This window comes from Sphaerodactylus townsendi, linkage group LG07, assembly GCF_021028975.2.
Source record: "Sphaerodactylus townsendi isolate TG3544 linkage group LG07, MPM_Stown_v2.3, whole genome shotgun sequence".
In the NCBI taxonomy this organism is placed as follows: Eukaryota; Metazoa; Chordata; class Lepidosauria; order Squamata; family Sphaerodactylidae; genus Sphaerodactylus; species Sphaerodactylus townsendi.
The window spans coordinates 113,120,177-113,138,813 of NC_059431.1; the positions used below are offsets into that span (position 1 = coordinate 113,120,177).

Here is an 18,637-nt window from a genome sequence, read left to right on the forward strand (position 1 = left end):
TTCTGAAGTAGAACTTTAGCATTACCTGAATGTGATTAGTTAAATAGGAAAAAGTGTTTTTCTATATGTGTTAAATGAACACAGAAATGATAATGAGAGATTCATATTTACTGGTATTTTACCATAATCCTATTGTGTTAGAATTAATGTTTGTGTAATCTGTTAAAGTTAAAATCATGTTTTAACATTTCAAACTGGGAAAAGGGAAGTTTTATGATCTTAAAGAATGTCAACCTGCATACCCTGAAGAGGTATCTCTCTTCAGGAGCAAACTTAGAAAAGCAAACTTAGAAAACAGGTTATTCTTGAAAACCCGAAAGACAGAAGTTACTTTTATTGCAGCCCTTTGCATATGGGCAGAGAGGGATGTGAGAAACAGCATGCAGCGTTTGAATAACAGAAGGAATGTGACACGTAGAATAGAGGCTGTCTTAATGTGACAAGGAGACCGAATCATCCAATGGGATTTTAAGGTTCATGCTTATAGCACGTGAAAGGGTAATAGGGATGAACTGTGACGTATGTATTCTTTGTATCTATAAAGACTAAGGTCTTCCCTGTGGTGGGCGTGTCTCTCTGTTAAGAGCACCCAGAAGGGGTCACCTTCTGTAATCTTCTATATTCTGCTAAGTAAAAACTGTCCGTTTGTTTCTGAAGTCAGATGTCTGATGTTTTCTTGGGAATTTATTTCTAACCTATCTGGTCTCAAAACAGCTGCGCAGGCCGGACTTGAGTTCTGGCCTCACACTTTCTCATTCTCCATAGATAATAACACAGCAGAAGTGTAGCTGAGCTGTTCCAATCTTTGACCAACTGGCCTCTTCCACTGATTCTGCAATGAGTCTTCTCATAGAAGACGATAATTAAATAGTTCTAAATTAAACAGAATCAGAAGTCTGAACACGTCTAGCCTAGCTGCCACTTCCAAGGAAGAAATTGCAAATATGTCCTGAATATCTGTACCAAACGCACAACAAGGCAACCTGGTTGTATTTCTGAAAAATTGGAACAGAAAGCAATCTATTTCATTCAAAATATCTTCTACCCAAATGGCAGGAACTGGACCATGTCATTTGGGTATTTTCCCCCAAAAGTTCTTAATGGCGCCAGACAATACCTTCCACCTGCGGTGTAAACAAAGTCATAAAGCATTTAGGTATAGTGAAACCTTCTGAGAAATCAAAAGAAATTGGGCATTATTGAGATTTAAGACTGTTCTTTTATGTATGTTGTATTTATTGTGTAATTCACAATAGAGTTTTGCTTCCTAGAGTTTTGCAAGGTGAAACTATGGCTTGTAAATATCTTACATGTATAAAACAAACATTTTAAACACTGCCTCAGTTCCAGACAAATTTACTCGCAGCAGGAAGAAATATGCAGGCAAAAGTACACAAGCAACAGTCTGAGAAGCAGACTTGGGTTTATGCACTTTACGCTGCAGATATAATACGTTCAAGATCTCAGACAACATGTAAAGACCTTTTGAAACCATTTAGATGATGAAGAAAGTTAACTATTCCTGATCTCCTTCTGTAATATGATTGCTTTTTCTTATCAGTTTTCATATGGCTCATTTGAATCAGAAGGGGATAACCCAACCAACCTGCCTTCCTTTTACCGCACGGTCCCCCAGGAGGCCCTTCAGTATGAGGGAATCGTCCAGTTACTTCTGCATTTTGGCTGGAAATGGGTTGGGCTCATCGCTCTGGATGATGAAAGTGGAGACCATTTTTTGAAGGCCATGGAGCCAATGCTTTCCAGGAATGGAATCTGTGCAGCCTTCATAGAAAAAGCTATAAGGAAAATCCTTTCAGATGACATTGATTTTCTAATGGAATTCCTTGTCAATAGTAAAACGAATTTCCTGGATAGTAAAGCCAATGTAGTAGTCCTATATGGTGAAAATTCAGTACTTGTCTGGCTGCAAGTTATTATGTTTATGCCCACAATTTTAAGCAGTCTACCAGGGTTGGAACATGTGGAGAGAACCTCTGCAGGAAAAGTCTGGATTACCACAGCCCAGTCTGTTTTTGCTTTCAGTACGATACAAAAAACATATGACATTCAAATGTTCCATGGCGCGCTTTCCTTCTCAATTCATGCAAAGGAGATCCCAGGGTTCCAAACATTTTTGCAACATGTAAAGCCATCTTGGGCAAAGGGGGATGGTTTTGTCAAGCACTTCTGGGAACAAGTTTTTGAATGTGCATTGCCAGGTTCCATTAACCCAACATATTCAGATCAGCCATGCACTGGAGAGGAGAAACTGGAGACTGTCCCCGCATCTTTTTTTGAAATGGGCATGACTGGCCATAGCTACAGTATCTATAATGCCGTCTATGCCATCGCACATGCTTTATTCATCTTGGCCTCATCCAGAACCCACCACAGAGCAATGGAGGATGGGGACAGACTGGCTCCTTTGAACACTCCCCCTTGGAAGGTAATTATTCCTCCCAGACAAAAACAGGCCCTGGTCATGCTTAGGGTTCAACATGCTGGTACAAGTCGTGGAAATGGGATTTTAAGCATTTCCCCCCCTGCCCATCTGAGAGTGAGTCACTTTGCTTTCATGGTCTCCTGCCCAGTGAGTCTTCTCCCTCTCTCTGCTCCTGAATTTCCCCTTTGCCTAGATTTTTTTGCCACCATCAAACAATAAAGAGCGGCCTGGAATCACTGGGGCCTGTCATTGCTGCCTGGGAAGGGAACTGCTGAGAGGCCATGTCATGCCTGCCCTTAGCAGGGTGGAAGGCAGGCAGTGGCCATGCACACTATGGGCATCCACATCACGATGCCAGCGCAGCATCATTACATCAGCAGGAGGGATGGGCGGGAGCCCTATAAGGCTTCTACCGGCCTTGGGCACTTCCTTCCTCAACGCTGCTGCACCAAGTTTGCCTCCCACTTCACCCCTTTATACAATGTTAATGCACGTGTCTGACACCGTAGTCAAGCCAGCGGTTGGCAAATGGGAACTGATCTGTTGGTGAGGGAGCTGCGGTGCTAACACCCTTTGGTGGTACCTCCTTTTCACTGGGGGACAGTATTCGGGCTGCCCAGTGTTCAGATCAGATCCCATGCTGTGCCTCACACTTCTTTTCATCCTTTGTCAATAAAACGGTTTGGCTAAGGCCAACATTTTTTACCCACAGTCCAGAGCGTTGTGTCGTTAAGTTTGGTTTGGGTTTCTGAGCAGTAACAGGCCCACCCTCGGGTGGCAATTGGTATCCTCTCCCTATGGACTTGAATACAGATTCCCTCACCAGATTACCCTTCCTGGCTTGGCTCCTCCAGGGAATTAGAGTAGCAGCAGCCTGTTCCTTGCCCACTTTGTGTACATTGTACTTTGTGTACAATGACTTCAGTGTGGACCACAGAGAGCAGAATGACTGCATTTGGAATAGAATACAGTTCATTAAGGCACTGAAAACATGCCCAGTATTTGTAACCATGAGATACTGAGCAAAGTCAAAAGAAAAGGGGGAAAAACAACTTCCTGTGTGTTATGTCACCTGAATGATGGAAAATTAGAATGTCGGTGTTAAGCCCTGTCAAGTAGCTTCCGATTCATGGTGACTGAATAAAAGAGTGTCCTCCAAAAGATCCTTTCATTAAAAGCCTTGTGCAGTTCTTGCAGATGGAGGGCCATTGCTTACTCTACAGAGCAAATCATGGAACTTCCTCCCTTCCTGCTGTCTCCAGCTTTTCTTAGCTTCATTATCTTTCCAGTGATATCCTGAAAGTTGCCTGACAGTTTCAACAAAGCCAAGTTCATCACCTCCAGCATGTTAGTCTTCTGCAGTGTTTGGCTGTCCTTTGTCCCCACCTATCTGAGCACTCAAGGAAGAGACATGGTGGCTGTGGAGATCTTCTCCATCTTAGCTTCCAGTGCTGGCTTACTAGGCTGCATCATTTCCCCAAATGCTATGTCATTCCACAGAGACCTGAGCTAAATAGAAGAGAGCAGCTGATGAGGAAAAAGCATTAAAACCTTCAGTGCACCATCCTCTTGTTCTTCAGTGGTATCTTAATCCAAATATCAAAAGTGGCAACCCTTTTTTTGCCTACAAGGGAACCCATAATGTTTTCCCCTTACATTCTTCTGCAGTAAACATCTTGGTCATTTACAGTCTCTATGGCCCTTCACTCCTTGGTAGAAAGATAGGAAGAATGATATATTTGAGTGTTTCATTCTTATTAATCTTAAATATAGAATTCTGGTTCAGGAGAGAGAGAGAAACAGAGAGTGTTTTGGCAGCCCTATCCAAGACTGGGAATTTTCACTCCATCTTTATCTATTAGAGGAAGTAACAAATTTGGAAATTAGACAAAGAGAATAGGCTGGTCATTAGTTAGACAATTATTTAGAAAATTGGAACAGGGTGCTGATTTTGGGAGCTGGAAGCATTTAGAAACCTCCCATCACATACGGGTGTTGTGGGTTTTCTGGGTTGTATGGCTCTGTTCCAGTAGCATTCTCTCCTGACATTTCACCTGCATCTGTGGCTGGCATATTCAGATGCGCGAGTGCAGTGGTGGCAAACCTTTAGCACTCCAGATGTTATGGACTACAATTCCTATTAGCCCCTGCCAGAATGGCCAATTGGTGATTCCAGCTGTGAAAACCTTCAATAATACAACTCGCAACACATTGTTCCTGTGGTTTCAAGCTTTGCTTTTGTGGCTCCAGAAATGTGGGCTGAGCAGAGAGTCCAGCCAAAGAGTAGAAACAGCTCAGTGTAGAGATGGTGATGAAAAATCTAGCAATTTTCCCCACCTGGTAAGCGCTAAGCATACATCAAGGACTTTTATCAAATCCCTTTCTACCTAGCTCCTGCAAACTTTTCCTCTCTTTCTGCTTCCTTTGGCTCCCTGTGGCTCTGTAGGGAAGCTGGGAGCATGCCTCCTCTCCTTCTGACAGCTAGGTTCATTGCTGCATCTAAGGTGCTGAATGCTGTCAGCCAACAAAATTCCCTCTAGATGCAGCAAAACCAAGATGGATCATTTTTGGAAACTCGCTCAGCAGCACTCAAGAAACACCCTGAATTGTAGTTTATTCTGAGGCGCTGTGTGGCTTCCAGGCTGTATGGCTGTGTTCTAGCAGCATTATTTCCTGACATTTCACCTGCTTTTGTGGCTGGCATCTTCAGAAGATCAACAGCACTCAAAAAACACTCTGACTTATATTTCATTCTTTTGTCGTGTAACCAGCAAAGGAAGCTTGAGTATGCCAAATAGTTCCATGAATAATAATCTTCTGGCATGGAAGGAAGTAATCTAAAAACTTGTCTGGAATGGGAAAGTATTGGTGAGTACATCCCAATCCATCCAACCACTCCAGGCACCTAAATGCCATTTCTCTTTCTACTCAGCTCCATGCACTTCTTCAGAGAATGGCCTTCAACAACAGTGCCGGAGAGGAAGTGACCTTTAACGAACATGGAGAATTGATCGGTGGATTTGATATTACCAATTTGGTGACTTTTCCAAATAAGTCCTATGTCAGAGTCAAGATCGGGAGGCTGGATCCTCAGGCTCCGCTTGGTAGAAGAGTTACCATCTCTGAGGACACAATTCAGTGGAACAGACACCTCACACAGGTGAGAAAACATCTTCACTGTCTCACAAATGAACACAACACTCTTTCTCATTTAATGAAATGGGTAGGCAGTAGATTAAAGGACTCCCTTTCTTTTATCTATCAATTTTGCAAAGTCAGCACTGAATTACGGTGTCACGTGACTTAAGCATGCAGCATTTCAAACTTTGTTTTGGATAATGCACATTCCTGGATAAGATTCCAGATATTACTCTTCCATTACTTTGACAACATTCACAGCCATTGCGAAGGAAAATAACCCACTATCTTCTCAGCTCTACTTTCTTGTTTCCTTCAAGGATAGCTGCCTCCTTCATCTGTGTGTAATGACCCTTGCAACCCTGGCTACAGTCGGAAAAAGAAGGAAGGGGAGAAATTCTGCTGCTACGATTGTGCTCTGTGCCCAGAAGGGAAGATTTCAGGAAAAGAAGGTAGGAACTGCTCTGATAAATATTGTTCCTGTTGCAGATCCTCATGTGCCTAGAAGACCCATTATCCGAAAAGAGAGAATTTTCTTACCTGCACTGCAAGGAATCATGAAAAGCTCATTGGTATCGAGCATTCCTGTTCACCACTCCATTCAGTTCCAGAGATTTGCTGAATGGTGTTGAGAAATAATGAGAAATCGGTTTTAAGGAAAGCAGACTTCTGGGCAGAAGGAGGGCATAGTTCTGCTTTACTGAAAATGACAACCAAGGAAGAAATCAAAAAGCATAACCAAAATAATTTATTTTTGCACGGGCCAAAAAAGGCGGCCTGGGGACGGAAAAAACGCCGTTCCCAGGCCGCCGTTCAAGCCAAGACAGGTATGGCTGCTGCTTGCTTGCCAACGCTAAGCAGGGCCGACCTCGGTTTCTTTGTTCCCTCCCCCAGGGCGGCATCAGGTCGCCTTCTAAAAAACTAACCCTTTAAAGGGTTGTGCTTAATTGCCTTAACAGCGTGTTCCCGGCGGCACGCAGTGCGTAATGGCACCGGGCCGAAGCAACCACGCTTTTCCTTCCCTCACTCTTGTCCCTGTGGTAGGCCTGCTGGCCTCCAAAGCCCATCCCTCACTGTCCTCCGACCCCTGGAGGTCGGAGGGCAGTGTGGGTGGGGCTTCGGAGGCCAGCAGGCCGACAACGGGGACAAGGTGAGTGGGAAAGGGAAGGGGGCAGAGGCGGCTCCATGCGGAGCCGCCGGTCGTCTGACGGCCTCTCCTGAGGCCACTCGCACGCTTGCGTGCGAACGGCCTCCGCCCCTACGCCGGCAGAATTCTTGCCGGCGTGGGGGCGCCTGGGGGGCCTTGGAGAAACGGCCTGAAACTCCCACAAGGTCAATGGATTGTTAAAGGTTTCCCCAGACAGAATTAACTGGCTGTTGTACATTTCTTGGCTGTGTTTGCTGCTAACATTTTGTTTGTGTCTATGGCTCGTATCTTCAGAGGCATTCCACAACGAGAAATACATCTCACTGTGACATGCTTTGAAAGATGCCTACTTTGGGGGCAGATAAAACATTACAGGCAACATGTTAGAAGCAAAACCTAGCAGACCTGTCAGGCCTGACCTTGGTGGTGGAAGGGAGCTGCTCCTTCTGTCCTTGGTCGAATCCCCACGTGAAATTTGCTCGCAGATCCAAACCTGTTTGTTGTGAAACTGTGTCCTGCAGACACACCCGTTTGCAGAACTCTTAGCAATCCCCACTACCAGGTGAGCTCGCTTCACTGGTCTCCCCTGATTGGCTTGCATGCCTTGATGGGGCGGGACCTTTTCCCACTGTGGAAATGTACGTTGTAGGGGTGTGATAAAAAAAACCATCGTGTAAAAGTTTAACGTTTAACTGTTTAACTGTGCAAACACTTAATTGTTACCTGTGTAAACCATGAACGATTCAAAGTTACACGTTTGACTGTTTAATGTTTGCATCCCCTTCTGCTGGCCCATCGCAAAACCGGAAATGAAACCAAGGAAAGGCTGCGTGTGCATCGCAGTGCTGATTGGTTGCCCAAATTCTGCGTCACACTCCAGGGCGGGAAACGAGTCAGGGTTTCAACCCTCATCCCTCCCCTTGGATCAGCTCTGCACTGTGTTAATGGGGTCTATGCCACTTGCAACCAGTTTCTGCCAGAATGCAGATTAACGGGGTGAACGAGCTCCAGAAACAGAATCTGCCACACAAGCAATGGGGAGGTCATCCATCAAACCTGGTTAGTTTGTGTTCTGAAACCTGGCTAAGACGGTAGTGGGGATTCGACCTTTGTGTGGCTTTGCCCAGCCTGCGATGTTTGGTATTTTGCTGTTTCGCTCTTATCAGCTAGTCTGTGTGAAAACTAGAATGCTTCTGTTCACACAGGGAGGGGGCAGTAGTGTGTGCCATAATATACTCTGGATTTGCTCTGGGAGTCCAGTTCAAACCTTGCTTCTTCCTTGCTTCTAATGTCTTCAATAAAGAGATTCTTTGTGGAATACAACCGGCTCTTTTCTTGAATACAGGGGAGACTTGACAAGGCCACAGCCACGCAGCCCAAAAAATCCACAACAGCCACTCCCACAAAGATCCGTGCACCACAAGAGGATTCATGCTCTTATATATGTCTGAAGAGTCAAAGGCTGACATTGTTTATTAGGTACTTTCAGTGTTACCACAGGTATACAAAAGTGTTTTCATAAGGGGTTGACCATGCAAGGTTAGCTATGATCGGACAAGATCTCTTCCATTATATTTTGAAAATGTCTAACTAGTTTATCTTCTCCTTTCAGACATGGATGATTGCATGACTTGCTCTGAAGGTCATTATCCAAACTTGGGGAAAGTTCAGTGCATTCCAAAGCTTCCAAACTTCTTATCCTTTGCACAACCTCTGAGCAGGATCTTAACCTTTTTGGCTGTCTTCTTCTCTTTGATCTCAGCCCTGCTGCTTACAATCTTTCTGAAGTACAAGGACACTCCCATCGTTAAAGCCAACAACCGGGGCCTCACCTACTGTCTACTCATCTCTCTCCTTCTGTGCTTCCTCTGCTCCTTGCTCTTCATCGGACAACCGAACAAGGTGACCTGCCTCCTCCGACAGACGACTTTTGGCATCATCTTCTCCATGGCTGTTTCTTCTGTCTTGGCAAAAACTGTTACTGTCATCATGGCGTTTATGGCCTCGAAGCCAGGGAACATTCTTCACAAGTGGGTGGGGAAACAATTGGCATATTATATTATTATCTCTTGCTGTTGTGTTCAAGTTGGCATTTGTGCCGTTTGGCTGGGCTTTTCTCCTCCATTCCCAGATATGGACATGCATTCACTCAGTAGAGAAATTATACTGCAGTGTAATGAAGGGTCAGTCCCCATGTTTTACTGTGTCTTGGGCTACATGGGGTTTCTTGCCTCTGTCTGCTTCATTGTGGCTTTCCTAGCCAGAAAGTTGCCTGACAGTTTCAACGAAACCAAGTTCATCACTTTCAGTATGTTGATCTTCTGTAGTGTTTGGCTGTCCTTTGTCCCCACCTATCTGAGCACTCAAGGAAGAGACATGGTGGCTGTGGAGATCTTCTCCATTTTAGCATCCACTGCTGGCTTATTAGGCTGCATCTTTTTCCCCAAATGCTACATCATTATCCTGAGACCTGAGCTGAACAGAAGAGAGCAGCTGATCAGGAAAAGGCATTAAATGGTTCAATCAGCTGTCCACTGGTTCTGCAGCTGTCATTTTTATCTGAACATCAAATGTGGCAACTTTACTTTCTGCCTACTGTGACACCAATGATACTTTCCATGACATTCTTTTGTAGCAGGCATTGAAGACATTTACAGAGTCTCTATGGGCCTTCATTCCTAGCAGCGGAAGGAGGGAGAATTACACATTTGAGTAATCCATTCTTGTCAATCTCAAATATCACATTCTGGTTCTGTAATTTATGAGAGATAGTTCTTCGAGACCTAATAGCAGACAGTCAGCATTATTTCTGGCATTCCTGTTATCGTATAGCCTTATTGAAGACTAGAGTTGTCAAGAATCTCTTTGCAGCCAGTGGGAGGTGGTGGAACTTATCTGCAGGAATCTGTGACCTTGGTCAATACAACAACCTTTATTAGGCATATTAAAATAGGCTCCAGAGTGACCTTGTAAACAATGCCTTGTTTACAGTTTTGCCCAAATACCAGATCATCCTTGCAGTTGCTGGTGACACATTGATGTCATTTCCACTGCTTGCTGGAATTAGCATCACCATATTGTCAGTGACAGAGACAGAGGCCTAGGCCACAATTTCCTGTTGGTTTCCACATATGTTTTGGGGAACTCCTAGAGATTCTGTGGGTGGAATCTGAAGAGGGTGGAGTTTGGGGAGAGGAGGAATAAACCACAAACATCAAAGATTCTACAAGATCAGGCACTTACTGGTGGTCGATCAGCCTAGTGGAATCTTATACCTCTTAGAGAATCTAAACTGTGTTTAAAGCCAAGTTCAAAAGGGATCCCAGCCTGTGCAAAATATTGCTTTGTGTAATAGTACATTAAACCCAGTGAGCTGAATGGAAAGCATTGGTTTATGTTTATATATGTGTGAAGAAAAACAAATTTTGTCTGAAAGTAAATTATCTAGAAGTTTTGAATCTTAAAGTTATACAGCCTTGTTTTGCTGCAAGCCAGGCAGCATAATCCAAGAGCTGGATGTCTGGCTGCTGCACCACAGCCGCACCCAGGCGCTGCCCCCGAAGAGGCTTCTTGTGCGTGTGGGGAGGCTCAAGAGCCTCTATGCCACCAAAAAGCCCTTATGGATCTCAATAGACTTACACCACCCCATAGGATGACTTAATTTCAGAGTATGCCTGCAGGGACCCTGGGATCCTGGCACAGCGACCAATACCCCATTCCAGCATTGAGGTTATCACAGCAACCACATACTGGTGGAATTGCCCCTCCACCAAGGTAAGTGCCCATGGGGTACATCCACCAGCATGGTGGTACACCGCTCCCATGAGTGGATTTGGTCCACTCTCCTTTGAATAGCATCTAAGTATGCAATTAGCTGGTTGTTGCATATTTTTTTCCAAAGTCATTTATTTTATTGAGTAAAATACAATAAACCCATGCCAAACAACAAACGTACAAATTATCAAAAGGAAAAGGCTTACGATTTGTTACATATTTGACTTGCACCAACCATCTATTTTAATTAACCATGGTGGAACCACCTGGAAGTTGGCAACCCTTTAGGTTCTCTGTCATCTGGCTGCAAGGTACAGAGGGAGGGACTCTAAAGCATGGAATTTCCTGCTCCCTGGAAACCCTGTTGTAGTCTGAGCCAACCCCCCCCCCCCACATGTCATTCTGGAATGGTGATCCGAATCCCATGGATTCAGATCAGATGGGATTTGGACAGCTCAGATTTGGAGCCTGCTCTTCCGAATCTGTCCGAATCAATGCAGATTTGGTCAAAATCCAGATTCAGACTGTCCGAATCTCCAACCCATGCATTTGCAACCCAAACAGTCAGACAATTATAATAATCTAAAAAGCCTCTCTTTTTCAGCAAATGAAGAAGTAGGCTTACCATTAGTTTATTTCAGTCTACATTCCCCAAACATTTCCATTTAGCAAAATCATGCAGGCGTAATCCCTTCTGTTCATGAATTGCCTAACCAAACCATTTCTGTCTGATTCATGGGCAACATCCATTTCACCTTCTGAGCAATTCGGCAGATTTGCCTCCAGGACTGAAGGAAGCCAAACTGCACCAGTGCATTCATCCTGCAGCCTCTAAGTTGTTCAACTGCTCTGAAACATTCACAGAAGACAGCTCTATAGTGAACTTAATTTTATCTCGTTTGGTTCTTATTCATTGGAAATCCTAACTGGAGTTTCTCAATTGTTGACTTGCATGGATTGTTGTAATTGTTATATTTTTATTCTGTTTCATTTATATGGTAAACCAGCTAGGGTTCTGTAAAGGAGAAAGGTGGCCCACGGGGTGCTGTGTGCCTTGAAGAATTTGAGTTGATGGATGGAATTAAGAGTTTCAGGAAAATCAGTAAGAACTGAGAGAGTTAAGACTGAGAACTTCTGGCTAGCTGTTACCTATTCTAATAGTTCTTTCTGTTAGCTGAAAATATACATGTTATAACTATGGTGGACATCCTTCCATGCATTGCAACAGTTAATAAACGAATAGACTGTTGATTCTAGGCATAACTCGAAGCACAAATTTTTATTTCCAGGCTATCAATGGCTTGCAGTCAGGTTCTCCTGCCATTTTCTTCCAGCAATGAGGTGGGGTGCACTCAGAAAAAGGGTTTTCAGTGTTGGCAAATTTCTCCTAGAACAGTGGTGGCGAACCTTTTAGAGACTGATTGCCAGGGGTGGTGCAAGGGGAAGATCTGTCCAGGGCATGCGTGCACTCTGTGCCCCTGCCACGCCCCCATCTGCCCACGCCCTGCCCTGGAACGTCACCGGAACACTCCGAAACACCCCATCACACCCTTGGAATGCCCTTGCCACACCCCCGCAGTTGCGTGTGCCCAGTGCATCATGCACCCCTCGCCTCCTTGGCACTATGCCACTTCTGATTGGCCAAACTGGGGTGACGGCGCATGTGCCCACAAAGAGGGCTCTGAGTGCCACCTCTGGCACACGTGCCAGAGGTTCGCCACCACTGTCCTAGAATGTCCTTCTCTTTGAGGCTCATCTTCCCAGCTATCATCAGGTGCAAGGCCTAAACAATCTTCTTTGCCCTAGCAGCTAATTGCCAGGTTGATTCTGCAACATTTTAACAATTTGCACTTGATAGAAGAGATCTTTTTTAAGAAAACACATGGTTTAAGTTGAGTTTTTAATGTTGGATTTTCAGTCTGGGTTTCTCGAGATTTTCAGTGATTCTATGCTGTTTGTTTTTTTTCTCTATCTTTCACTTTGTAAACCACTTTGAACAAGTTCTCTGGACAAATGGTGCGGAAATGTGCTAGATAAATAAATCCAAGAAAAAGTTCTTCATGCTTGTTACTTTTTCACTTCCTCTCAGGACATTCCAGTTTTTTGTTGCATCATGGGGTGGGTAGGATCTCTGCTGATGATTCTGGTGTCCAGCTGGTGTCTCACTTCAAACAAGCTGGGATGAGATAAGAAAAAATATTTTTGCTTCACTAGTTCTACAAGTAATTAACTGACCAAAAAAAACCCCAGTCTTCCAGAGGAGATTATCTCCACTATAATTATCCGAATCACAGTCATTTCATCATACAATCTCAGTTCCAGTACCTTTCCAGAAGGAAACAGAAAACAAATTGGCAATTAAGTGGTAATGCTCTGCCAATAAAGCCCTCTGCTGAGCCATTCACAGAGAAATTAGAGACTAAAAAGAGGCACTCTTCGTATCATTGCTCAGTATTTCTCATGTATCATACAAAGCAGACTCTTGGGATGTGAAAGTTACGATTCATTTGTCCACTGTTGAAAAGAGTGTTGGAACAGTCAGGGGATACCTTCTTGAAACCAGGCTGAAGCACATGATGATGCTGTAGAGGAGATCCAGGACAGTGCATCTTCTTTGATTTCAGATGGCTGCATCTGTGACGTTGCTGCTTATCCTACTGTTGCTTTCTCTCATTGTGCATGAAGTACAGAGTGTGAAGTGCACTGGAAACAATCCTCCTCAGATTCCAAAGCAGTGGTATCAACCCGGGGAAATCCTGATTGGTGGAATTATCACTTATATTTTTTGTACTTCCCAAAAAATTGAATTTGCCCATCACCCCTCGCAAGACGGGGCATGTGATCAAGTGTAAGGGATCCTTTGTTCCTCTAATGTAGAGATGATGATGACTGACTGATTGATTGGTTTTATTTTAGAAATTCAGTATATTTGCAAAACTGAATAAGCATTTCAAATAGTAATGTATAGACAATAAGTATTTTGGCTGCCAAGATGAAATACTCTTTTTTTAATCACTTGGGGGTTTTATTTAAAAAAACCCTCATTATTTTCAGATTTCAGATTTTCTTTTTGCAAACTTGGGGTGCCTCAAGATTTGTAGAAAGGTCTAGCTTGGCTGTTCACAGCTCCAGTCACCAGATTTGAGTATCCTCTGAAGGCCATTAGTACAACTTCACTACAGATACAGTGAGCTTTTTTGACTTGAAAGTGTATAACAGAACGTCAGGTTTTTCTAAATTGTACTAAAGATACATCAACCCAATTGTGGAAAAAGTTACTTTTACACAGATAATGATAACACAAAAAAAGGTAATGGTACAGTCACTGAAATGTGAAAAATATAGAAACAGTTGAGAAAATGTCAGTATGATGATGTCAGTATGAAAATGTCAGTAGAACCAGGGGGCATACATTGAAAATGCTGGGGGGAAGAATTAGGACTAACAAAAGGAAACACTTCTTCACACAACGTGTGATTGGTGTTTGGAATATGCTGCCACAGGAGGTGGTGATGGCCACTAACCTGGATAGCTTTAAAAGGGGCTTGGACAGATTTATGGAGGAGAAGTCGATTTATGGCTACCAATCTTGATCCTCCTTGATCTCAGATTGCAAATGCCTTAGCAGACCAGGTGCTCGGGAGCAAAAGCCGCAGAAGGCCCTTGCTTTCACCTCCTGCATGTGAGCTCCCAAAGGCACCTGGTGGGCCACTGCGAGTAGCAGAGAGCTGGAGTAGATGGACTCTGGTCTGATCCAGCAGGCTAGTTCTTACGTTCTTATGATGAACATACAGCAGTATTTATATGACACACGAGGCTTGTGATGTTTATCAGCAGAGAGTGAGCAAAGTGTAGGACCAGTGAGGATACATTTCATTGCTTGGGTTAACATAGAAGCAGAATGAGAATATCTTCCATACTGTTCACAGCAGGAAAACTCAGAACAACTGAATGAAGTTATTTGACAGCATTTGTAGGACAGACATAACAATGTGATTCTTCACACAACACAGGCTTTGCTGAAGGCTGCTGCATTACACATCCTAAACTATGGTACTTCTGGTTTATGCCTAATAAAGGTTTTTGGATTGGATTGGATACACATCCTAAAAGGGCTCAGACAAATTCATGGAGCTATAAAGGACCCGTTCTTTTGGTGACTAACAGGAACCTCCATTTGAATGCAACTCACTGTGGAGCAGTGGGAATGGCTGATGGCTCAGTGTCCAGCGTGTGGGTTTCTGAGTAGCATTGTGCTGTGCAAAATGAAAAGTGGCCCAGTTGGGCCATTTCACTTATTCATTATGCTCTTAGATCCATTTGTGGCCACTACAAGTGCTGCACATTCAAATATTCTCCTCTCAAACAATAACTGCTATTCTTTGCCCATTAAATGAAGTGGATTCAATCCAGCATATTCTTCTAAACTGTCAGTTCTACTCTTCTCTACATAGTATTTATATTACTCCGCTTCTTAAAACAAAACTTAGCCTACCTGCAACACACATAGTATTTTATTTATTAAATGATCGGTCCCCTGAAATAACTTTTAAGGTTGCAACTTTCTTAGCAAAAGTAATAAACAACAAATGCTACCAAAAACCTGAGCTTAGGTAGTTATATAAGTTATAAAAACACGGGCTTATAAGTGATTTTATGAAAAGATAACCGTGAGCCGTTCCTGAATATAATGGATTTTAATGGTTTGACGCCAAACAATATATCATATATCCGATGTTTTGTACATAATATTTTATTACAACCTGGATATTAGACTATTTTTGTACTTATGTACAGAATTATTGTTTGTAGAGATTTTAACTTATGCCTAATAAAGGTTTTGTTGTTTGTTGTTTGTTTGTTGCTATTCTTTGCAGGCTGGTAATAAAGTTTTATCAGCACATCCTTGCCTTGGTATTTGCCATCCATGAGATCAACCAGAACCCTTATATCTTGCCTAACGTCACTCTTGGATTCCACATCCATGACTCCACCAGACGCCCACAATGGACCTACAGGACCACCCTGGACCTACTCTTCACATCCCTTGAACTCATCCCAAACTACAAATGTGGCATCCAGAAAAATGTGGTCAGTGTCATCGGGGGATATAGTTTTGAAACATCATCACACATGGCAATTCTCTTAAATCGTTATAGGATCCCTCAGGTATGATCAAACATTTATTTTTTATTTATTTATTTATTATTATATTTGTAGACCGCCCCATCCCCTGAGGGCTCTGGGCGGTGAACAGCAAACGTCATAAACAATTCAACAATAATAATTACATTTAAAATCAATAAATATATAAATTACATAAAAATTACAGCGTTCCATGCAAGTCACATGGCGTCCAGTATAAAACTATCAGTAGATAAAAAGACCCCTCCCAGAGAGGAGGCGGTGTAGATGTTATAGGCTCCCAAGATGATAAAGGGAGGACACAAGAACATGTGGCACAGTTTAACCTCCATTCCTGATCTGGTGTCCAGAGTTGCAAATGGTAAGAAATATAAGCCAAAAATAAGGGGAGAGGTGAGGTATATTAAATTGCTTTGAGACATGATACGTATCTTGAAATGGAATGATTCCAAAGTATGTGTGTTGAATATTCAGGTTGACTATATTGAGATTATAGGGATGATACATTACTTCATTCTGTCCATTGCATGAGGGCAGATTTGATTTGTTTGCCGATTCCTTGCATCTATTGGATGATTATTTCTAAGTACTGTGTACATTTTATAGAACCTATGAGAAATGGGAATAAAGCATTTCAGGGGAAAGGAAATGTGATGGATTCATACAAATCTGTGAACCTTTTTGAGTTCTTTTCAACATGTCAGATTATAGACAAGATTCCTAAAAGAAAACATTGATGTTTTTACTCTGAATCCTCTTTTGAACACCATGGCCAGAGGTGTCTGGTCCTTCTGGGATACTGCTAAAGAATTGAAATCAGCTTCCGGAATCATTTATATACATCTGAGATGGACTGATGAATGTATGGGAAAGTCATGGTTCAAAAAGGCAGAGATATTTTTTTCTGTCATCAACCATGTTCTCCCATTATTTTAAAATAGACTTTAAACATGTTTCTCTTGAACCTAAGCTACATGGGTGAACGCTGTAAGACCTCAGTCCCACAATAAAGCAATCTGTAGATTTAAGACTATAGACTTTATTGGTGATCAAGGCATAATGAGAGATAGATGATATCTGCGGACACAAGGCAAGAGATAGATATTAAAACCCCACAACCTTGGGCCCTCCCCCGCCAATGTGCGGCCAATGTGCCACAGCTGCAACATAGAAACAAAGGAAACAATACAGTGATTCAATTACAAAATGTTAACACAAAAGGCAGGAACCATCACACCTAGGAGGGCTGTGGCCCTTTCTGGTCACCAGTCTAATGCTAAGGAAGGGAGGGGGGAGTAGGCGAGCTGGCGCCTAGCCCAAGGCCAATAGCCCTCTGAATGGAGGGTGGGTCTCCCTCCTCCGAACACCGGTCAGGACCCGTCCTGACATTCTGCCTCCTCAAAGGCACACCTCAAGGGTGCAGGCAATCTGGGTAAACTCTACAGAACACCTATACCAAGCGTGGTACGCTAACATGTTCAGCGTCCACCCACTAGTTCATCCCCTCTGGGAAATGAGTCCAGGCCACCAAGTAACTGCAGCCTCTTCCGGTAGATCCGAGAGTCAAAGATGCTGCTCACCTCCTGGTGCAGTTCCCCTCCTACCTGTTCTGGCGGAGGAGCCTCTTCCCATGTGTGCCATTTGTCTGGAGGGGGGCGCTGCCTTCAGCAGACTACTATGAAATAGCGGATGCACCCCTCTGAACCTTTTTGGCAAATCCAATTTGGCCGTTACTGAATTAATCACTTTAATTACCTGGTACGGACCCCAAAATTTCTGTCAAGTTTCTGGCAAGCCTGAAGCCCCCGGAGGTTCTTCGTAGAGAGGTACACCAATCCCCTACAGCCAGAGAAAGTGGGCGCCTGTATATCAGCCTGCACCTTATAGTCATGTTTCGCCTTGTCCAGCGCCTTTTACATGGGTCCACAGGTTTCCCGAATAGACTGCAGCCACCCCTGAAGCTCTACAGGTGCTCCCGATGTATTGGGCAAAAACGGGAAGGGTTTGGGTTGCTGGCCCGACACCACTTCAAAGGGGGTTTTCCCGGTGCTGCTGTGCACTGAATTATTGTACGCATTCTCTGCGAACAGGAGCTAGTTGACCCAATCGTCCTGGTGGTAGTTAATGTAGCACTGTAAATACTGTTCTAGTGTCTGGTTCGTGCTTTCAGTCTGGCCGTCTGTGGGTGCATGAAACACTGAGGAAAGGGCTTGCTCCGTGCCTAACAGCTTTAGGAAGTGCCGCCAGAACCAAAAGATAAACTGTCCACCCCGTCTGGTAGCACCTTCTCCGGAGGAGAATGCAGGCGATGTATGTGCTGTATGAACAGCTGGGCTAAACGGCTGGCAGTGGGCAGTGAGGAGTATGGGACTAAATAGGCCTGCTTAGAGAATAGATCTACCGCCACCCAAATCACCATTTTCCCCTGGCTCATAGGCAAGTCCGTAATAAAGTCCATAGAGATCACCCTCCAGGGTTCTTCGGGGGTGTGGAGTGGCTGGAGTAGACCCTGTGGCTTCCCCTGAGTCCGGTTGGCCCCCGCGCAAACCGGGCATCCCTTAACGTAGGCTTCCACATCGCTCCGCAGTGAGCACCACCAGAATTGTCTGCGTGCTAGGTGCAGTGCTTTTACAAACCCAAAGTGCCTTGCTGACTTGGTGTCATGGCGCAGCTGGAGGGCCACCTTCCTAGCCAGTGGCGGGACATACAGCTTACCTCCCTTCCAGGCTCACCGATACAGAAGGAGGGGCCGCCAATGTGCGGGTCTGGCTCCGAGTGGATACCGCTAGGCTAAACTAAGAGGGGGAGAAAACGGAATGGCAGGGGGCCGGTGCCTCAGCCTCTGGGTGGGGGAGGTGCGACAATGCATCTACCAAGACATTAGTTTTACCAGGGAAGAAATGTAATGTAAACTCAGAACGCATCCTTATTGCTCGCAGATATGTACTTCTGAAATGCAACTTTAGCAGTACTTTCTCATTCTCCATATC

At 44.0% G+C, this 18,637-nt stretch overlaps 1 protein-coding gene across 1 annotated transcript in view; it reads left to right on the top strand.

The window, feature by feature from the left end:
- LOC125437069 (vomeronasal type-2 receptor 26-like) overlaps window positions 1-9,242 on the top strand; it is a 30,012-nt gene extending 20,770 nt beyond the window's left edge. Inside the window, exons 11-15 of the mRNA XM_048504438.1 lie at window positions 1,562-1,647; window positions 2,383-2,446; window positions 5,376-5,603; window positions 5,907-6,033; window positions 8,341-9,242. Coding sequence (XP_048360395.1) covers window positions 1,562-1,647; window positions 2,383-2,446; window positions 5,376-5,603; window positions 5,907-6,033; window positions 8,341-9,242 — 1,407 coding nt within the window. The remainder of the gene's footprint in view (window positions 1-1,561; window positions 1,648-2,382; window positions 2,447-5,375; window positions 5,604-5,906; window positions 6,034-8,340) is intronic.
- Window positions 9,243-18,637: the final 9,395 nt, after the last annotated feature.